Below are 23,340 nucleotides of genomic sequence, written 5' to 3'. Positions count from 1 at the left end.
TGGCTACTATACTCTTGCTTCACTACATAATACTTTCCCTTCCTCCTTCTGTAGGATTCCTCATGAAAATAGGCACTTTGTGCTTTTGGCCCTAAGGACAGAACATAATGTACTGTCTCTAGGAAAAAATTAAAAAAAGAAAAAAATCATTAAAACATTTTCCACTACTTAAAAAAACCTCGACACATGAAGTACTACTGTATTTCTGTTACACACATGACCTCATAGATAGATGTGTGCATCCACACACACAAATGCATTCAATATTCAATTTAGCTATTTATAGAACTCTATAATTTTTCCTGGCACAAGTTTTAGTAAGTCTTCCCCGATGGGGTTCAGTTCACACGGTTTCACAGCCCTTCATTTTGCTTCAAGTTCATATCCATGGAATGCCCCTCCCCGACCCTGCCTCCTTCTAGTACCCCATTTAATGTTTTGCTGATTAAATTGGCCCTTTGCTTTACTGAACTCATCACAAAAACCAGCAGGTTTTTTATTTCCTAAGGAGCTCTGTGTGTCTTGACAATTTTTCTTGCAATCTCCTAACAGCAAAGCTCAGGGATCCAGTTGCTTCTGTCTACAACCGCTTTCTTGCTGATGAAACATGCTAAGCACACCTAGGAGGTCTTGGCAGAGAGGCACATAAAGATCTTCCAGCCACGCTGCTGCTCCCTTAAGTAGGAACAATGGAGATTTGGGGAGTGTTTGAGAATCATGGAGCCTTTGTTCAAGCTGGCAACAGCACAGAAGTTCTGGAAGACAGGCATCTATATGATGCTGCTCCACTTTCAGTGATTTGGGCAAAAAAGAATGTTCAGAGACCTCAAGGCAGGAGAACCTTTTCTTCCCTGTCTTCAGGCCCCTCAGACTTCAACAAACCATTCTGTCCTAGGGTAAGGATGCCCCTAGCTGATTTAGGATAGATGGATCTGATGGTACTTCCACATCTTCCAATTCTCCATCCTCTTTCCAGCCTGCCAGGTGGGAAGGCAAGGCTGAACTGCCCTTCAGCCCAGCAGCTGTGTGAATGCCCACTGAGACCTAAATGCCCATTTATGTAACTTCCAGCTAAGCTCTGCTTTCTTTTGGTAAGAAAAGCCATCCTGCCATGTCAAGGTGCAGTGCTGGAATGCACAACAGAAACAAGAGGGAATTGCCCCCTCTCCCCACTCTCCAAAGCTCAGCTTTAGGCTGGGAGCATATAGCCTGCATACAGGACAGAGAGGCAGTGCTCAGAAAGTAAAAAGTCATTAAAGTGAAAACCCATGAGGCAGATAACAGCTTGCTGCCAGACTTCTCAAAATTTAAGTGTTGATTGTTCAGAATTTATGTCTAGATTTTTCTTAAGAATGCAATTTCCTGGCACATGGTACAAGTCACTCTAGACCTGCATGTCAGCACAGCAGGCATCCTGTTGCAAAGGTTATTATGGAACTATTGAATGTTTTCATGCCAAATTTGTCCAAATTAAGCCGAGGGGAATGGAAATACTTTCCCTGGATAGGTGGTGGTTGCATTAGGTGGGTTTGTTTATAAGGAGAATAAAAGTTACAGCTAAATATAAAAGCAGATATATCATAATATTGTCTGAGAACTTGAATAACATGTCATTCAGCCTGTGTGCTGTGGAAAGAACACGAAGGTCAAGTCTAAAATAAGATCAGTGACTGTTTGACAATAGAAACATGTAGGAGGTAGAGCAGGAGAATTTTCCACATTTTTTTTCAAATGGCATTTTTCTTTCAAAAAATATCCTTCTCTACCTTGCAACGAGTCTGATGCAAAAAACCTGTTGAACTTCATGCAAAACATACTGCTGAATTCAGTGTGTTTTTGATCAGCCCCCTGGCAAACCTGTATTAGTAATTTGTGCCAACTGTTTACTTTTTTGCATTATGCTTAGTTGGGAAAATGAAAGAAAGCTGCTCTGTCGCATTTATGTTTTTAAAGAGTTTCACTTTCTGCTTGAGCCCTCTCATTCTGCTTCCCTGGAAGTCAGAGACTTCAGTGAGTCTATTGATACCTTTTAAAGGTAAGCACACCTGAATTCCCAGCATTGGGGAGCACACAGAGTCCTTGCCAAGGTCAAAAAGAGAAAGAGAGAGGGAAAAAAAAGCCCAGCCAAACTACTACTTGGAAGTGTTTTATAAAATCTAATGCATTCCTTTTTTATTTCGTTCATCCACCAAAACCTAGGGTGAAGACATGATGTCAAGGTCTTGCCATTTGCCAAAATGCAGTGGAGGTGGGGATCTCAGCCTCTGCCCTGCAGCAGGCACAACCATCCCTCAGCAAGTCTTGCAGGAGAAAAGGAACTTGCAATCCCAGTCTTGACAGAGACATCCAATTCCCTCTACTTTTACTTCAGTCACTGAAGTCAGACGTACTTTTATTTTGTCCCCCACATTCACTTTAAAATACAGTTACAACCACTTCCCTGTAAAATGTGTTACAAAAGAGTCTTGCAAATGCCCTAATCACCCTGCCAACAGTTCCAATGGCAAAATCCATGACTTTAAAGCAAAGGCAAGAGACAGAACCCAGCTCAAGGCTAAGGCCTGAAGGCAGCTGCCCTTCCTTTCCCTCTGAGCTGTGGTACACAGTCCATGTAGTTTCCAAAGCCAACATTGAAAGATTAATTGCCAACTTGTTCCTCCATGGGAGGACTCTCAGGGTTCCTGGGAGGAAAGGCCTGGCAGAGGAAGGAAATGTGGGGGTAGAGCATCCTCTCCTCAGCTCCCTCAACCTGTCCCTGTCCTCTGGAGACTCTGCACCAAAGCTCTGCACCTGGCAAGGTGCAGGAGAGGACTTGTCCCCTCTGAGGAACCTTCAGGGAGGCTGCAGGAGAGATGGAGGAAGGAGCCAGTGCCTTGTGGCACACAAGGGGGACTGGTCAGAAGAAGGCACAGGCTGGCCAGAGACCACTGCAGGGACAGGTCCTGCTTGGGTTTGTGCTCCACAGCCCCCTTCCGCTGACCTCCAAGCCCTGGGGCAGACACGGCCAAAATTAGTATCACACTGAGGGCTGGCACACGGTGGCTCAGACCCTAACGATCCCACTGGGAATGCAGTATTGTTCTGGCCCTATTAACAATAATTTGCATGTTGTCTAATAGCCCTGGGAGGAAAAAAATAAAAATAAAAAGGGTGGCAGGCCCTGAGGGAAGAGAAGAGGAAATGGGACTGCTGCCATTTTCTTCTGAGACCTGGCAAAGTAAGAAGGCTGGCTTTCTTAAGGAGCCAGAGGTAAAACCATTCATTGCAAAATTATTTAATCTCTAACTTAATCATTCAGCCTTCATTGCTTCAAGGCAGGGTTTTGAGAACCCAAACCATTTAACTACTCTGAAGAGCTCCTGTCAAACCAGCCAACCAGCCTGATGGGGACCTTGGTCATAGGAAACTGATTTTAGCGGGACTCTGGGTCTCTCCCAAGGCACTGGTGACAGTGATCTTTCACATGAGAAGTTGCTCTCAGCAGAAAGGTCTGAAGCACAGAGGCAAGGGACACCTACACACAGCGCTTCCCCATTGAACTTGGAGCCTTACATATAAAGAGCAGTCAGTAACACTGAGCTGCCACAGTTCCAGTCATTATTTCCTTTTGTTGAGAAGAGTTTCTTTAGGGATCAAAGTCTCCTGAAAACCAAACAAGCTGCCTGTCCATCCCTTCCAAAAGAACAGGTAGTTTATTCCAGCTGTCAGCAACTGCAAACCAAACAGCTCCTCTCCCACTGTCAGTTTTTGCTCTAGGCCAGTTATTAAAGTTAAACAGTTGCGTTTGCAAGAATGATGTATTGTGTCTGCAGGGGGGAAGAGAAGGGAGTAGAAAGACAGGGGGAAAAAAAAAGCAAGCAAGTTTTCTAAAACAAACCCTAGGCCAGTTTACACAGCCTAACAGTGTGCCAGTGCTGCCTCTTCCTTCAGTCCATTGAACTCCCACAGAAGTCCCAGCCTGCAGGATGTACTACCATATCACAAGCATCCTTCTCACTGCGTTGGGGAAAATATTTGATTTTATTTTAAAGGCAGAAAAAAACCAGTTGCTTGTAAAATAAATATACTATTCCCTTGTGAAAGAATCCACTTCAAAAGGTATGAAAAAATGTACAGGTTTCTCCCCACCACCTGTGCCACTCAGACTGAGAGCAGAGGGGAAAGGCCCCCTTCTCATGCTCCGAGAGCACCAGCGAGGCTCCCCAGCTTGCCCCTGGGCTGAGGAACAGCTTTACTGGCCAAGCTGGGCAGGACCAATTTCCAGAAAACTGCTGTGGCCCTGGTGGGACACTAGCATCCCTGTCCCACACAGGCACAGTCAGGAGGATGTGTGTGGCATTCCAGGCTCCCCTTACAGTGAAAGATTCCTGGGAGGCTGAAAAGCACTCACAAGGAAAAGCCAGAGGCAGCCTTGCCCCAGTTTCCACCACTGCACAGCCGTGCCCAGCCACCCACTGCAACCAGGGCTCTGCACAACACTTCACTGATCCCCTTCTGGGTCTGTCCACACGCTCACTGCTGTGTGAGGCTAGACATCACCGCTTCTAGCACCCACACTGAAAAAAAATAGCTATTGACTCCAAATGGGCAAGGATTCCACACATTCAGCCCAGAGCCAAATACATGGATTTTCTACTGCAGGGATTTTTTTTCAGGCAGCCATGAGCTACTGCAGAAGCCTGAACAGACTCCAGGCCGGCTCATTTACTTGCAGCCTTGATTGCCACCTGACATTTCAAGAGATTGGTTTATTTTCTCCCTTGTCAGGGCGCCCTGCTGCGGCACTCCGGCCCCGTGAGGAGCAAAGCTTTTCCCTCAGCCAAGCTCCACAGCAGCGCTGCTAATTACTGCAGATCTGGAAAACAGAGAAAGGAACGGGTCGAGCTGGAATCTGGAAAATAACACAGGCATTAGGATTCCTTCTCAGTTATATCTGGGACCTTGCGCATCCAGCAGCAGACAGGATTAGATATTTGGAGAGTGTGATTTAACGTGATGTGCCAGATCACTTCAGGAGAGGGGCTTGGGATATGTCTGACTTAAGGAAAAATTTGCAGACATCTTGGAGCACAATGTAGAATTTGCTTCAGTTATGAAGGAGGGAGTCATTACTACAGTTTTTTAGTGTCTTTTTTTAAACTTAAGCTGTGGGCTCATTCTTGAGAATGAAACCTCAACAGGTTTTATCTATCTACAGCACTGACCATCTTATTCTGCTAATGGAAATGTCAACTCATTTACTAGAGTATTTATCTTTGATTTATTTCTACCTCTTTTTTCTCTATTAAAAACAAGAGATTAGAAATAGGATCCTTTACTACATCGTATAACAAGTCTGAACATGTGAAGAATATTCTTAAGAAAAGAGCTCATTCTGTTAGAGATAAGCCTGCAATAGTTATTCCATCACAAAAACAGGCTACAGGACTATCCCATAGATTTTACTGGCCTGTTGTCTGTGGTCTTACTCCATCTTTCTACTGAGTCATGCAAGTCTCTCCAAGGCACATAACAAAAATTTTGTCTCCTAAGCCTCAGTTCAGCAAGATATTTAAGAGTAACTTCAAGCTCATGCTTAAGCCAAAAGGTTTGATTACTATTCATTTTAAAAAACTAAGTTTAAAACTGCTTTTGCTGCTTGTATCTGAGCATTTAATGAAGCTTGTGAATGGAAACAGAAGAATACAAGTGTATAAAGATACTTCCTACAGGTGCATATGATATACCTATACTACTCCTTCCCTGAAGTGCCACAGACAGATTTTTCATACAGCAGGAATAGAAAAGGAAAGACAAATTCCTTCTTGAAACACCCATTGAACTGGGCTGATACTTAAAGGAAAACACAAATAGTATTACTTGCCATTTCTCACTGCTCACCTTTCCCCTACATAAAAACTAGAAATCAACACCTGAAACCCATCTTTTTAATCTGCTTCCATCACAAGGATTGCTAAACATCCAAACAGTGGAACTGAAAAAGTTTAAACCCACTTTCCATTTAACTTTTTTTTCCTTCTTTTATCTTCTCTCCACTCAAATCTCACCCAAGATACTTTCACAATCTGACTCACTTCGCTCTTTCCCAGGCTAGCAAGCTCCAGCAATGACAAAATGCAATGCTACAGATTTGAGCTTTATTCTAAGCTCCAAATTACTAAACGGCGCTTTTTGTTCAAAATTTACCTTGTATCACTTTTTTTTTTTATAGATTATAGACCATCAGCTCAATTCACAATAGCACGATGGGCAACAACAAATTTCCCATACTTTGTGTGCTGTATATCAAGAATACCTATTTCATATATGGGTTAACTGAAAAAGAGAGATATTAGTGATTTGCCCCTTTTCCTATCATGTACTCAGTACTAGAGCAAGAAGAGGAAGTTAAGTTTTGACTCTTAGTTACTTTCTCAAACAACTGTGTGATGGCCTCTTTCAGTCACTATGAGGGGTAAAATGAGGCCTTTCCTTTTTCATTGTACCTGGCCCACATTCTTAAATTACTCACTGAAGTGTCCTGAAACCCACTGAGCTACCTTTTCAATCAACAAAACAGAATCATTCTTTTTATGCTTCCTAAATAAAATAGCAATAAAATTATGTATGCACTGAAGGATGCAGACTATTTCTTTCAACTAACTCAAAATCATAAAATCACAGAATCATTTAGGTTGGAAAAGACCTCAGAGATCATCAAGACAAACCACTAACTCAGCACTGGTTCTTTTCACAGAGCTTCGATGACAAATACAAGGAAGATTGGCTTGCAACTTTAAATGAGAAGGGGCAATGCATAACAGAACTCCAGTCAGCACACGAGTAAATTCTGTGATGTGGGTGCTCTTAGAAACACATCAAGTGCATTTACAATTACCTTAACAACAAAACACATGCAGGAGTAGGTTTTCCCTGGATGGATGAGCAAGCGCATCCATCCCAGTATCCCCAGTCACTGACCAACAGCAGGTGCTCTGGGGGAGAAGTGATGGAATTGATAATTTTGAAATAGCATTACCTGGAGAAAGCTCTACCCTCAGCACCTGGTGATCTGATTTCAGCACCTGATGTTAAATTTACCCTAAGGTGTATGACTGCCCTTTCAAGGAATTGGACTCAAACAGCAGCATAGATGTTTTCCCTACTCTTATAGATAAATATCTAAACCTTTCCTGAATGCAACTCAGTACTTTCACTCACAGCTTTCCCATGAAAACAACCTCCAAAGGTTAATCATGTGTTGCAGAAAAGGCTGGTTTTGTCTATTAGCTGAAAACCTGTGGCTTTTTCATTTGATCTTATTTTTCTTGCCACATATACAAAGTAAACACAACTGCAATTGTCCAATTAAGTGCCTCTTCCTGTTCCTATTGAAGTCAATGGCAACACTTTCTAACATCAGATTTGTTTTCTTACTCATTAACTGTAAAATCCAGAAACTGGCAAGGAACTTTCCAGCAAGGGGGAATTTTGCAAAATCTATCAATACACAATAATTATGACAGCAACCTAACATTAAGATAAAATAACAGAAAATAAATTCCAGACTGTCAGATGCATTTGGAAAAGTTATCTGGTTTCATAGTCTTTTGGGAGCCAAAAGGGAAAAAAAAAAGGCCAAAAAAAAGCCATCAGATTGTTAATGAGACTGAAAGCCAGAGTAAAATAAAAATCCCTCAAATCTGTCATCAGTATTCATGTTTGCCAAGGCCTGGATGTTATCCTGCTGGGGAAGAGAAGATTTATGGCATCACACACCTTCATCCATCCTATTATTATATATGAAATGGAAAATAAAACAGGCTGGTACTGCCCTTAGAAATAATCAGTATTTTGCTGCCACTGAGTAACAAATGTTGTTATTATTATTACTAAATCAGCAGGAGGGCAGCCACGAGGTGCTCATAAAAAAATTATTTTTAAAAAACCAACAAACCAAACAGGGCTGGGCTCCACCCTCCCAAGGGCGTGAAGGAAAATAAAACAGGGATGGAGGTGGGCAGGGCAAGGCCAGACCTGGCACACAGAGCTCCTGAGGTGGCAGCGCCCAGCACCCTGCCCAGCACTCCGTGCCCGGTGCCAGCAGCAGGGATGGAAGGGGACAGTCAGGAAGCTGAGGACTGCTGGTCCACCTTGAAGCAGAAAGAAAAAAACAGGCAAAGAACCAGAACGTCTCACCATAACCCTGATCACCAAAAGGGATGGAAACGAATCAGGCAAGAAGTAAAAATCCTCTTTGCTAACAGGATAGCCGTTATTCAATCAGATCTTTCACACTGTTTTTAGCTCCATGACTGCCCAGGCTGCTGACCTAGTTTGGGGCTACCCAGACCTCAGATCAGGAGCCAGTGGCCCCTGCCTTACCAGAGCCTGGGGATAAAAGGCTTTGGGCTGGTTCGGCACGGGGGCTGCAGGGCAGGATGGGAGACAAGGACACAGCACAACTGCTGGCATCTGCAAGCAGAGAGCCACCACTTCAGCCACCCTTGCCCCAAGCCCCAGCCCAGCACCCCTTGGTGGCGGTGGCAGAGCACAGGGCTGGCTTTCTGTGCACCAGGCACAAACCACCACACGAGACCAAAACCACAGCAGAGGTTTCAGAGCGACACCTGAGCGCCACTCCCGATTCTGCATCCACCTCCCTCCACCATGCCAGGTCCGACCTGCTGAGAGATGGCCCTCTCCCTCATCAAGGACACCTGTATTGAGCACGAGGGCTTAATGTTTGCTGGTGATGCAGGACAAAGTTCCCATGCTGCCTTAGGAAGCCCAGGCCCTGGGATCTGGCCGCTGGGAAAATGCTTCTGCTCCACATGCAATTTCACACATCATTGCATAGGTCTTGTGATTCTCCTGCTAGAGCCATCGGAGGAACGCTTGTGCCTCGGCAGAAAAATTCAACTGGATTTTCTTCATGGATTACCAACTCTGAATTTCAAGCTACATACTCAAAAAACTAAGCTCCTTACTGTCCAGCAGAGCTAACACAGCAGCTCGGGAGATGCCTGTGTTAGTTCAGGCACAGAACAAACTTATTTCTCAATATTGAAAGTAAAGTAAAAGTTTTTAATAGGATTGCTGTTTGAACTTTACAGTTCTTTGCAAGATCAAGGCAAATGACATCATCTCCACAAGTGAGACCCCTGGTTCTGAAATTTTAAAGGTCATAGTCAATACTTTTTTTTTTGTTTTTTTAGAAAAAAAACAGACTTCTGAGAAAATATGCAGCCCACTGTTTTTGCAAGTTACAGAGAAAGCTATTATAAATGAAAGGGACTAGAGAACCACAATAATTTTCTCTTTCTGCTCTAGCTCTTCTCCTTGCTTCGGCACAGGTCCTCCGCAGAATGAATTTCTTTCTCTTCAGCAACAGCAAAAAGAAAAATATTTTGATAATATTTTGAGAATTTGATTGTAAACCCACAAAGCCACAAAAACTGGCAAAGGACCTAGAAGGTGCAACACTTGAAACTGCCAATTCACTTATTGAACGGAGTGGATTTCAGATCGTTTCCTTTTACCAGTCAAACAGTGACTTGGGGTTAGCCCCACTGGGGATTGAGTCGCTACAAGGCTGCGCCTCGCCGCTGAAGAAAGGCGAAGCTCATTGCTCCATGCTCTCCCTGGCAAAGCACGTGGCATCCCTCTGCAAGCAAGGTGAAGTCCTGTGCTGAAAGAGCAAGAGGCTTTTGCCTGGGACTTGCACAAGAAGCAGAAGTGTTGTGCAGGAGGGTGCCTGGCAGAGCAGCCCAAATCCAGAGCCCAAAAGGGATGGGGTTTTGGCCTGTGCCACACTGATCCATGATTTCTAGCTCTGTCCTGGAGGCAAATGCCTCTGCCATCCCCCACCTTCATGACACAGCCATGGACCACCGCAGGGCACAGAGATCCTCCAGCTTCCTTTCCAAGGTGTGCCACCAAGCAAAGAAAGTTAATTATTTAATAGGCACAAAATAAAAGAGGTAGCTCAGTGATTAGGACAATGAGCTCAGGAGAGGAGAAAGCTGAGGTCTTGTTGCTCATCTAAGAAGCATTTATTCATTTGGCTGTGGACAGCCACCTGAGAAAACATATCAGACTGCAGGAATTAGACACCCTACTTCTTCTTCCTCCACCAAATGTAATATCACCCCTCTAGAATTAGAAGAAGCCCTGTTGCCAGAGGGGAAGACACCTCAACAAAATCAGCCTCAGCAAAATCAGGGGAAGACACCTCAGCAAAATCAGTGAAACCTCCAGAGATGTTGGAGATGTGATGCCCCACTGCCAGGCTGGAGAAAGTCTCATTGCCAAAGCTCAGGAGAGGCCTGAACTAAGGAGCCGCCAGTGGGGAAAAGTGGGGACCTCTCCTCAGATGCTTTTGCAGGTGAGAATGACACCTAAGTGACAGCAGCTGGGCCAGAGGGTGCCTGCCAGCTTTGGGACATGGAAGTTCTTGGGAATGGTGTCCCACACAGCCCCAAAGTGCCTCCCTTCTCTCATGGCAGAAGCAGCTCCTGACTAGCTCAGGTGAGGAACAGTGAGAAGCCTGGGACTTCCATCAAACTCTGGCTAGGCAGGCACTCGGAGGATGCAAGTGCGTATGTTCCACCGAAGGTCCACTTCAGACATCTAAACCCTTCCCTGTATGTGGCCTTAACTCTCGAGCAGAATATAAAGAACTGCAATAAAGGAACAGAATCAAATGAAAACACATGGCCATTGCATTACTGGTTCACATGTAAATACAGTAATTTAAAATTAAGTGTTCTTGGCTGATTTTTTTCTCTGGTTCTCTCACCTGGGCTTCTTTTCATACTTTACATCAAAAATGTACATGTCTATGTGAATATGATGGTGCCTATGTCTCCTTCTGTAGTTCTTGTTTTTTTCTTGAACAGCTTGGGGAGAAAGCCATATGTTGGACTAGAAGTGCCCAGAGCTAAGCATGGCTCCCACGTCTGTTAGGTTGTGTGCCCAAAGAGGGAACCCATCACTGCAAGACAAACACAGTTCTTTCTCCCACACCAACTGCATCCCTTCAGTGTTCCCCATGTCAATGTCAAAAAAAGTTGCCAAGTGCGACAGGCCACTGCCAAGCCAGTCCTTCTGCAGCTCTGGAAATTAAAACAAAGCCATTAAGTTTTTAATCAGAAGGCATATATTATACCAAGTACCACAAAATTGCAGAGATGAGCTAGTTCTCCACTTTTTTCTTTTTAAATACAATTAAGATGTTATCAGGCCGAAGTACAATATTGCAGTGTCCTGGCCAAAGTGAAAATCTTTGAAAGCAGCATTTATTTGCCACCAGAACCACAAGCTAATAATGCAGATTACGTGCAGTCCCCATCTGTTGCTTTTCCTAAGTTTTGAACAAACCCATGAGGCCGTGTATTGTAAGGGCATTAGCAACCCCAGACACCATTATCAGCGATGTCTAGTGCCTAAAATTTATACTCCACCAGCTATATCCCCCTCCCACCCTGCCCTTCGATATGCTTTCCTTCTTTGTTTCCCTTGCAATATAAAGAATTCACATCCTGAAAACACACTGCCAACTTATAGAATGGACTCAGACCAAACAGACAAATAAGAAAACCAAATGTCAACCAAATTTCAGACCTGAGGGTAAGACACAGGCCCACTCATGAGACACAAGGCCCATGGTGCCCAAATTACCCGCTGTGTAAAACATGCTCTCATGACTGTGACACTCTCTTCTCTGGTACTGTGCAGCCTTTAATAAACTTACCACTCCACAAAATACCAAGGAGCCAAAATATAGAGGAGGAGAAGGCTACAGCAGCCAGGGCTCCTGCCTGTTGTATCACCCTGCATCACAGAGAGGTCTTGCAAGATGCTGTGCTGAAGTCCTACCAAGCATGACCACATACAAAGCTACTCTGGAAAAGCCATTTATGAATAAGGTTCCTACATGGGTTTGGTGCAAGAGGCAAGTTGAAGACCGAGCACATGTATTAAAGCGTCCTTTTACACTGACAGATCCTGAAATCTAGAAAAAGAAAAAAAAATAAAAGAAAAATCCACTGCCCCATGCTCTCCTTGATTTCTTCTCTCTGAAGAAAGGACCCCAAAAGCTGTGTTTGCAACTTCATGGTAGTCTTTTGTTCTTTGTAAGCACCCATAAGGTTTTGCCTGTGTTTAATTAAGCTAGAGTTCAATGCTTTAATAATGCTAGGGTTTAATAATGTTAGGGTTCAAAGATACCAGCCATGTACCAGAGAGACAGGCAAAAGCCACCTTCAGGTAGTATTTCATGTGTACATTACAAATAACAAGTGACAGTAAACGGTATCACGTGCATCCAAATTCTGGAGCTTTTGTTAATGGGAAACCTCAATAAACAATTAAATGGCTATCAATAAGAAGCATCTTTTCCTTTTAAAGGCAGTCATTGTTTACAGTCCAAGTTTCTTGTACTTCTAACTGTCGAGCAACAGCTCCGGCATTCTCCTCCTCTGGCCAATCACGCCTGGTAACACCTGTCTTTTCACATTCTCGGTTTTATTCATTATTTGTGTTTCTCTTTACACAATACACCCACAGGACAATACATCTCCAGCATGCTTACGATTTGATCCAAAGCTCACTGGAGTCAAGAGAATGACTTCACTGGCTCTGGAGCGAACCGAGGGCCCCAGCTCCGCAGACGGGCTTCCAGCCTGAGGAGGGACTTACGCACAAGTTAGGCATCCCAGCCCAGAAGTGCAGTCGCAAAATCCCTAACCCTTTAGCTGCTCGCCTCTGAACAAGCCAAGGTCTCCAAAAGCCTGAACCATTCACATTTGGTTTCTTTCCTCCAGTTATCTGTTTCACGAAAAAAGACCCCCACAACACTAACAAACCCTCTTTAGTGATCCATGCACTAAGGGTCAGGGGATAGACCTCCCTCTCCCAAGTGTGGTCCCAGCAACCAGTGCTGGAGTCACGCTGTGTGTATGTTCGTATAGACATAAGTGTGTGTCTGTATATGTGTGCATATTTGTATATAATGCACAGACACACACTCACACACACACATTTTTTGCTCCCCCTTCTGGCCCCATGAATCTTGATTTTTTTTTTTTCTTCTTGATGGAAGCAGAGGAGAGCAGGAGAACAATCCTGCCTCCAGTGTGACTTGTAGCAGGGGATCAGCAGCACTCCTCTGGGAGGTGTGCAATGTGGATTTCTGCTGAGAAAAGGACCCCAAAGCCTTGCTCCCTCTGTTACAGCAGCAGGACATGTCCTCTGCATCCCTGGACACGAATCCCCTTTAGTCAGGCAGGTTCAGCAGCAGGGAAGGCAACACCTTCATTTTTTAACAGAGATGGTTAATGCAGGCAGCACATTATTTAGCCTAACACTGATTTACCAAGAGATCTGGTGCTAACAAACACCAGGCTAGAAAAACATGTTAACTGGGAAACATACATGTAATTCACATTTTTCTACACACACCTCTTAAAAGTGTGCTGTGCAATTGAGTCAGCTTTCTGTATTTCACAGGAGACCGAACCTGAAATTCCCAGTGTCCTACCTAGCTGACCTCCATTTCTAGGTGAGTTATGCCAGCTCTCAACCCAGGTTTCTTCTTCAGTATAACTTTTGCCATTTCTCCCTCCAAAAGAGCAATATCGTAACCTCTACACATACAACAGGTTTGGTTTTGTGGGAGAGCAGCTGGGAGCACATTTTGTTCCAGTACATCAACTAATAAAGGAAAAAAGGAAAGAAATACCCTTCTAATTCAACGCAGTTACTTATTCTGGAAAGAGAGGGAGAGAGAAAAAGGAAAGGCTTTTAACTGACTACAAGTGAAAAAGCTGTCCATTTTCCACAAGTGGAAAGCTTCCCTTTCTAGTTGATGGTAAAGCCTGCCCCAGACAGAGTAATCTCTACCTCAGAAACACAGCCACCCATCAGATCACAACAAATACTCATTTTCCAGAACAATCCCACAGACACGGCTCCCAGCACCTTTGTTTCATCTCAAGACAAAGGTTTTTCACTCTAGACATATCTTATCCTATAAAACCCCACTCCAGTGACAACCAGAGCTGCAGACACTGTCACTGATGGCCACCTGCTTGCTGGTAACACCAGAATCCCACGTTTGTTGCACACCAGTCTGGTACACCACCCCTCGCAGGTAGGGATACTGCATGCACACACACACAGGTGGCCCCTGCTGTCCCGACACTGCCTGGGACCTGCCTCTTCTGCCCAGCAGCTGGATGGGCATCTCTGCTGCCCCTCCCACCCCCCTGCACGACCCTGCCTCAGCAAGGAACCTGCCTTGCTTAGGAACCTGCCTCCGTTCTGCCAACAGGGGAGGGTGGACAGGAGAAGTGGAGACCACAGGAAAGTGGAGACCGCTGATGAAGACAGAGCCTTGTTCACCCCTTTTGCTCACCCCTTTTGCTCACAAGCTGTAGCTGTTCCCCTCACCTCAAACCACTCCACCCTACCCTGCATCGAGGTGACACTTGACAGCTGGCAAAGGGCCTGCACTGCTTTGGCACATCCCTGCACTGCAGACACCCCCTGGGCAAACCTTTGCTCCCACAGGTGCGATCTCCCGGGCACTGCCCAACCCGGGGTCCCACCAGCCACGGGCTGGAGCCGTGAGAGGAACCGAGCAGTCGGGGGACTTACCCAGCCTCCGTTGTCCTGGATCCAGTTGTGCAGCTGCCGGTTCAGGTACTCAGTCATCCAGGCGGCGATGCTGTCCACGAGGTGAGACATCTCCCGGTTGACGCTCTCCACGCACATCACGCCGCCAAACTCGAAGAAGGCCACAATTCTGCCCCAGTTAACCCCATCTCGGAAGAGCTCCTCCACCACCGCCACGAAGCGGCTCCTGGCCGTGAAGGGCGTCAGGTGCAGCTGGCCAGACATTTGGGCAAAGTCCCTCTGGTAGCGTCGGGAGAACTCGTCCCCCGCCTGGCGCAGGACGAGGTGGACGACCTGGGGTGCGGGGCGCAGCCCCTCGGCCGGGGGCGCGTGGCTAGCAGCAGCCGAGCCGGGGGGCTCGGGGTGCGGAGACACCAGCCCAGTGTGATCAGAGGAAGTCCCAGCAGCAGCAGCAGCAACCGCAGCAGCAGCAGGAGAAGAGAGACCTGGAGGCAGGGATGCCCTGTCCTCGCTGGCAGGCCAGTCGTATCCCCTCTGGGAGAGTTTATAGTGGATGTACTTCAGCACTATCTCCCGGTTATCGTAGCCTCTTCTCCCCGGATGAGCCATAATTCCCACGAGGAAGCAGCAAGAGGAAGGGAGAGAGGAAGAAGAGGAGCAGGATGAACCCAAAAAAGTAAAGCAGCCAATAATAATAAAATTAATAATACCAAAAATTATAATCCAGTTATTGTATTGGACACGGTTTCATTCATGCTGGTGTGGGGGAGTTCTCGGGGTCTCGGAGGTACTTTTGTCTTCTCAGTGTTTCCTCCTCGGTTTGAGATGCACGGCATAAATAGGGATTAAAATGCTGTAAATACTTTACTTCCAGGTGCACATTTATTACTTATTATAAATTTACTTTAGGACCATTTCCTCCTCGGTGTTGAAATGCATCTTAAAAAATATTATACCAACTGAAAATCAGGTGCATTTTCCCCTAGGTGCTGGACTACCACGGACACGAAGGAGCGGACGAACACACACTGCAAAAACTGCAATTCAACACAATTTGCTAAAGCAGCCTTGGATGGACGTTAATCCAATGCACTTTATGCTAGAAACCTCAACATTAGGTTTTGGGTTTTTTGTTACACAAACTAAATTTCCTCTGTAAAGTACTTACTTGGACTATAAATATGTTCCTCTGTCAAGTTTCCTCTAAAAGAAAAATAGCAACAATAAAATCCAAACATCACAAGTCTTCAGAAGCGTTAAGTTCTGGCTGCTTTGATGCTTCAAGTCAACAAGGGGATGGGAAAGGGGCAAAAAAAAAAATTTCTACGATTTCAAATGTTTTTTCCCAGACTCCTGTTTAACAGACATCTCCAAAGATGTGTCAAAGCTCAGAAAATCCCGCCTCGCAGACCGGGAAGGCGAACAACCCCAAAGAGACGGAAAATCCTGGAGACCAGATGAACCACATTTGAATCCAAGCTCTCGCAGAAGTGCTCTGTTTTTCCCTCCAGTGCAACGTACAGACATATGCATTTACGTAGTTTCATTCAGACACCGATCGCAGGAACCCGGTGCTTCCACACACACGCACGCACACACCCAAAAAATTTAAAAAAATTTAAAAATCGTATGTATTTAGGAAATTAATTCTTTTTCACAAGAAAGAGCGCAAAAAAAATTAATTAAAAAACGAAAATAAAAATAAAGACGGAAAATTGCTTTTGACTGCTGCCATTTCCCGAGCAGCTTTGTATCGGCGGAGGAAGAGCCCCTGGCGCTGCCGAAGAGGGGCGCGGACGGGGCGTGTGTGCGGTGTGACTGGTGCCGATGGGGACCGCGGCCGCGGCGCCGCTGCCCGCCCGCCCGCCCGCGCAGCCCCGCGCACCCGCCGGCCGGGGGCGGCTCCTCCGGGCGCTCCGCGCTGCTGCTGCCGGCGGCGGCGGCGGCGGCTCCGGACGGCGGCGGCGGCAGCGGCGGCTCCGAGCGGCGGCGGGCGCGGGCGGGGAGCTCTCCCGGCGGCGGCGGCGGCGGCGGGGGGAGCGGAGCGGAGCGGCGGGGGCGGGGAGAGGCGGGGAGGAGCGGAGCCCGAGGGGGAGGCTCCGGCCCCGCGCGGCGTAGCCGGGCGCGGTGGTTTCCTAGAGCTCCGCCTCACGCTTCATTCAAGAAAAGGGGGAAATGGGGAGGGGGGGTGTTTAAGGAAAAAAAAATAAAATAGGCGGCGGCGGGGGGAGGCGAGCAGCCCCCCGCGGCCCGGGCCCGCCCTCCATCGCGGCGCGGGCCTGGGGCCGGCGGCGGGGCGGCGCGGAGCGCGGCGGGGCCGCGGGCGCGGAGGGGCGGCGGGCTCCGGGGCCGCGGGCGGTGCTGCCGGCCCGCGCCGCCACCGCCACCGCCCGTGCGGGGAAAGCGGCGGCGGGGCCGGGGGCTGCCCGCCCTCCGCGGCGGAGAGCGTCCCGCTCCGCGCCGCCGCCGCCGCCCCGCGCGGATTCATTTAAATAATTTTTTTTTGCTAAATAAATGAAACGGGGAGGGGAAAAAAAAAAAAAAAAGAAGAAAAAAGAATACACCTTTTTAAAAAGCAAAGTGGCCGCTGCAGCGTGCGGGGCTCTGTGCATTTTGGATGGTGTGCGCTGGCCGCAGCCCGTGCGCTGCGCGCCCCGCCGGGCCGGCTGCGCGGGTGCCCCGCTCCCGGCGGCCGTGCGGGCCGGGCGGGTCCCGCACACCTGCTCCGCGCAGGCCGCCCCCGGCCGGTGTCCAGGCGATGGGACACGCAGGGAGTTGGGGTTTGGGACTTTTTGTAGAAACGGTACTCAGGTTTGTCCCTGTGCTCCAGCCTGAAGAATTTTTTTTACATTGAAGAGAGGCATTGAGGAGCTGCTTGAAGATGAGGTCGATCTGGAGTTGACCAAAGAAGCAGAGTTAACCTTACAGCTGGTAAACCCAAAGAGTTGGGAAATAGCGGTGGCTCAGCCCCCTTGCCATCGAGCAGCGACACTGGGGGCCAGGGATGTGTGCTGCTGGGACTGCCCCCGCTGAAATGGGGCACCACACCGGGAAATGCCAAGCCGAACGGGAGAAGGACATTCCCGGCACCTTTCTCTGCTCAGTACAGGAGGGGAAAAGATAAATTCTTCCAGTTTTTGTCAATATGAGGGTGATTGGGCTGATAATCTCATCCCCAAAACTAAAAGGAATGAAATGCATAAACAAAGCTGTGACCATGAGTTCTCCTGGACAGGGGGCACTGGGAATGAATGCACCCTGCCCTCCAAGTCTGTTTTTAGAGATGGTTCCTTCAGGCACGGGCCGGTAGCTCACAGGGTGGCTGCTCCTCTGAGGAAATGGCACTGGTGTGGGAAGGGTGAGCAGCTGTCCCTCCAACAGAAGAAGGGGAAGTCTCCGAGAGGGATTCCATTAAACGGAGCTCACCTGTGCCCTCGGTGATCCAGGGTTTTGCTTCGAGGCCGCACCGAGGAACTGATTTCTGACATGTACGAAACAGCGCCTTTCCAGGTGCCCGAGGAGGCGCTCAGGGTGTTTAACCCTTCTGGCGTCTGGTTTTTAGGGGGCACGGGGAGGCACTCGGCACCATACCTAGTGCCAGCATCCTCCCCTCTCCCTGTCTTCCTGTCTCCTCTGCCTCTCCCTGCTCTCTCTCCGGCGGGCGGCTGTTGCCACCCAGCGGCCGCCGCTCGCCCCGGCTCGGGGCTCCGTCCCTGCGGGAGCCGGGAGCGAGCTCGCCCCGTACCCGCCCGGGAAACCGCGGGAGCGAGCGGGGCCCTCCCGCCTGCCGGTGTGTGAAACGGGGCTGGCTGTGGATGGTTGAGCTCAGGGGGTTAAGAGCGACGGAGATTGCAGGACAGCAAGTGAAATGAGTTCAGACAAGACTGATGATGCTCTGTGAAATCGTGGACTAAGGGCTGTACCTGACCAGGTAACTCACAGCATGGTTTAATGATGGACCACAAGCTCATCTCATCTCCATCCATATGAAGGACTCCCCAAAAGTAAGGTGCTTGCAATGAGCTGAGGGATGGCTTCTGATGGCAGAAATGCAGACAAGGGATCTGTCAACCAAGTAACATCATCACCTTTATATTCTTTCACCGAAAGAGAACAAAGAACAAGAGGTCTCCCAAAACTGAAAGTAACCTGACATTTCCGTGTAACCATTTCCATGGTTTAAATGGAACAAGTGATACAGGCAATCAGAGCAGCCATAACCAACCTGGATGCTCATTCAGTCTGTCACTGTGCTGGTGATTGAATCTAATGCAATTGGTCCTGCAACTGAAAATGCATCAGACAGAGATGTTGAGTAACACAGAAACCCTTTCTAGGTGCACAATGATGTTCTAGCAAGACCAGTTTTAAAGCCCAAAGAGTAAATCAGTGTGGGACAGATATAAAAGATGCATGTAAAATCAATGGGATTTTGTAAGGAGGAATTGAAAATATCACCGATTTTATGGTATTTAAAGGTTTTTTGCATGTAGAAATGCAATTGAGGCCAGCTAAATGAACAGTGTACTGAGGACACAATCAGTAAAATAAGAGTTTCATCATTTATAACTGATTCCTGATGGAAACAGGTACAGCAAAAATTTTATGAGATACCCTGTTTGAAATGGATTTAGTGATGATGCTTCTTCCTCACCAGCTCCACATTCAGCACTTTGTTATGGGAATGACAGCTCCCAGCTTTTTTAAAAAGTTTAATAGGAAAATAGTGGTCTTGGTTCACCAGAAAGCTTGCTAACACCAAACACAGCTGGGACTGTACCAAAAAATATAAAAAACACAAGGAAAAATCCTGGGAAATGTTTGCTTTAAGCAAGGGTATTAGCGTTGAGTCATGGGAAACAAAAAACTGTGCCTTGAAGAATGACAAATTGGGACTCTGTGAAAAAAAGCAAAACAAAATTATGCACATCTGAAGCCTTGTTCTTAACATTAAACGTCAAAAGCATTGCATCTGACCTGTACGGCTCTAATTGAAGGGAGCGGCATCTTAAAAGCAATTATGCTACCTGAATGGGTGATAAACATCTATTACAGTGTCACGAGTTTGCATCACAGCACTGCTTTCCACTTTGCTTGTTTGTCTGAGCTCAGCAGGATAAAACAACAGTTAAGAAGACATCCAAAACAAAGGCAATATGGTTTTGGAGGCAGATGGAAGAAATGGCAAAAGAAGCTCAGGATTTATTAAGGAACCTGCAGTCAGTGCACAAAGTCAGCTAAGAAACCATGGGGCTTTTACGTCGCAGAATAAGGTGTTGACTACTCAAGATCTGATCCTGCAAGTCCTTCCACACACATTTACCTTTATGTGAGTCAGCCCACCAAAGTTAATCAGACTTATAAGAATTAGCTGTATGAAGAATTGGAACTTGATTAGGAATACAAGCAGCAGTTCACCTGCAAAAAGCTCTTCTGACACTTAAAGAGTGGTGAAAGCATTGCCATTCAGGCATCAGTCAGGTCTGGTAGCATGAGGGATTTTCTTGAGATTATTTTCTTGAGATGGCTTTCTTATCCATGCTTGGGCAACTGACCAGACAGGGTCCTGGAAAGCCTGCTCTTTCTTCTGTGGCTTCCCAGATGCCCACTGTACAGCAGATGTATTACTAACAAATTCTGTAGAAAAGTTTGTAATGTCTGGCAACTCTAACCTCCCCAACAACCTGAAAGCAGACACCTTTTCCCTGTACCTTTGTGTTAACATCAACAGGCTTTCAGCAGCAATCCTGATTCCTGGTGACCTGCCCACCCTTTTATTTCCTTGGATCATGCACAGAAGTTAGAGAGAAGCAAATGATTGTTTAAAGCCCTGCATGAGCAGGCACAAAACAAGCAGGATGTGTGTTTGCACTCACAGTGAGCAAGGACATTGCCACTTTTTTTTCTGAAAATCTGCAGGGTGGCAAAAAATCAAAACCACCATCGCCACCAACCAAAACCCCCAACAACAGTAAAATAAATTTGAGTGACCTGAAAGAAGCATTTAGGGCAATATAGGTAAATATACCTATGACATCAGAAGAGGTCCATTGCCTTATGGTGTTGGAGCGCAGCTTAAATACTGGCTTCACTGAGAGTCCACTAAGACTGTGCCCACAGGTGGGGAATTTGCACATATGCAAATCAGCCGCTCCTCACACAGCCAATGGCTCTGTAAATACTTTTTTGGTGCTGTGTCCAGTGAGGTATTTGTCTGTCTGTGCCACCCACTATGGCCGTGCTTCCCACAGTTCCAGGCATTCAGTGCTGCTCCCTCCCATGCCAGCATTCATTTACTCTGGATGCCTTTGTTCCTGCAAGAGCTTTCTAACTCTCCCTGAGTAAAACTAACCACCAACCACATGACCTTTCATGTTTGTTTCTGTCCGTGAGACCACAATACCCACGGATCTACGGTATCTCTGCCAAGCTGGATGAAATGTCTTGAAAGCAATATTCTTGTAGAGACTTGCATGGATGCACATAATGTTCTGCTATCAGGTGCCACCGTTTATTGCTTAGACTCTCATCTGGTTTGCTCAACATGTGGCCCAGCATTGCTGCCGAGGAAGCAGCTGTCTGTTGTATAGAACGCTTGAAATCAGTTTTCTGCATGAAAAAAGTATAGGAAAAGGTAGTACCCATGAAGCCTGGATGCATATTTTCTTCATTCTTAACCAGCATGATGGCAGGCTAACCTGAGCAAACTTCCTCACTTCTTCAGAGTGCATTCCTGAAATGGGAGATTGCCTTTCATCCTGCTGGTGTTGCAAATGCTGCAGGTGTGGAGTGGATCCTTTTTTGCTGGAAGCGCTTACAGAGCAGATAATGCTACTGTAAAACACTTAAAGCATGCCCAACCTGCAATTATGGTTTATTTCATGGGGTTTAATTGCGCTCATCAGGAAAGGCAGCTGGATGAGATACTTGGATAATATCCTTAGGGTCCAACATAGCAAACAGCTCCTGGCTTTCAGATGCCTTTTACTGTACTCATCCCTCAACCATCTTCACTTCTTGTCAAGATCCATAGGCCCCATGGTTTGGATTGGAAGGAGGCAAACAGCCCCGGATATCTCTTTCTATGACATCTCTTGCACTTCTCTATGTGGCAACAGGGTCTTGCCTTCACAAGAGCTGAGCTGTCTCGCCACCTTTCGCAAGACACCAACCTGTGCTTGTGACTGAGGCAGTGCCGCCCATGCCCTGTCTTTCTGCTCTCTGGAAAAGGATTGGACACCAACTTCCCAGATGAAACTGCAGAGGAGCAAAGCAGGCAGGTTCTGCACAGAGGAATAGGAAATCGAAACACTCTTCTAGACAAACAGGAATATCCATCTCTGATTCATGAACTTTTATTACACCTGTTAAAATTTCTTAAAGTAAAAAGGGAGGAAAGCACTTTTTTGAGTAAATGCTTTGAAATAAAGACCAACACACTTCATTTTAACAACTTAGCTTTGAAAAGAGGCTGTTCCCTTCAACTGCAAGTAGCCTATGTCATCAAAAATTTCATTTTAGATTTAATTTTATATATATTATTTACACAGTTGGTATCTTAATAGATTTAACACCTTTTTTTGGTCAAGGGAGTTGATTCTTGGTGCTTGGTTGCATGACTGTGTTAATCATGTATGTTTTGCTCTTACCCCTTATGTTTATTTACATTGCTCTAGCAGCACGACTACAGAATCAACTTCAGAATTAGAACTGGAAAGGTTTAAAATTAACATGGGGATTCCCCTCCAAGCTGAAAATAAACTTGTTTTCAACTTAAAAAAAGAAAATTTCAGACTGCATTGGTGGTATTCTACCACAGAGGAGACTTAGTATTACATTCATCAAGGTTTCCCCAAACAGCAAACCTTCCCAATCAAGTATATGAAATCAATCTCCCACATCAAATTAGATTCTCCCCCAACCCCCCTCCAAAAATTAGATACACATCTTTTGGGTTAAAAAAAAAAATAAAAATTTGCACTTTCCACTTCCTTCAGTGCAAGTTTCATCCAAAAGCTTACCAGCATTATTTCCCCCCACCGCAAACCATCACCCACAGCCAACCTTTCCCAACAATTTAGAGCAACTAAGGTTGAAAGTAGTAAGAGAGACAATGAGAGGCATGGCAAGACAGTCACCTTTTGAAGTCTCCCTCCAGTGACAGAGGAAAGGAAATTACTTCATGAGGTTTTTACTACCAGCTTTTGACAATCACACACACCCCTACTCTACAGCGTGCCTGGTACTGGCTGGGCAGGAACAAACCCAATTAAATGGAACTACAAGATAATCTTATTTCACTTACAAGGCTAAATTATGAAAAAAATTGAGGAGCAATCTAGTTTGGCCTGCTACGTGTACTGGACTGGAAAAAAACAAGAGCTCCAGTTGCAAAATGGCCTTCTCCCATTTCAAAACTTAGAATGTTGGGGAACTAAAAGATTAACATCGGCAACACATTTTAGACAGCACATGCTTTCCTCAATCCATCTTTGATTTTGTCTCTCTGATAATTTAATACAAATGTCTCTTTAAAAGATTGAGCATTTGAGATTTTGTATTTACTTTGAGAATAAGTATCTTGGCACTATTTTCCCCTCACTATTATGCTGGGGGCAAGCTACACACTCAAGCCCTTCCTACCACAGAACTCCAACATAATGCAGTGATTTTCTACGCAGCTGCGTGCTCAGCGCTGGTACAGAAAGACATCTGCCCTAA

The 23,340-nt window shown here is 46.3% G+C and overlaps 1 protein-coding gene across 1 annotated transcript in view; it reads right to left on the bottom strand.

Annotated features, from left to right (window-relative positions):
* BCL2 (BCL2 apoptosis regulator) overlaps positions 1 to 16,618 on the bottom strand; it is a 96,680-nt gene extending 80,062 nt beyond the window's left edge. The window contains exon 1 of the mRNA XM_064426781.1: positions 14,641 to 16,618. Coding sequence (XP_064282851.1) covers positions 14,641 to 15,228 — 588 coding nt within the window. The 5' untranslated portion in view covers positions 15,229 to 16,618. The remainder of the gene's footprint in view (positions 1 to 14,640) is intronic.
* Between the last annotated feature and the right edge of the window lie 6,722 nt (positions 16,619 to 23,340).

The sequence above is a fragment of the Passer domesticus genome, chromosome 1 (genome assembly GCF_036417665.1).
Source record: "Passer domesticus isolate bPasDom1 chromosome 1, bPasDom1.hap1, whole genome shotgun sequence".
In the NCBI taxonomy this organism is placed as follows: Eukaryota; Metazoa; Chordata; class Aves; order Passeriformes; family Passeridae; genus Passer; species Passer domesticus.
The sequence above is the reverse complement of the archived record's forward strand: the minus strand, read 5'-3'. Positions and strand labels throughout refer to the sequence as shown.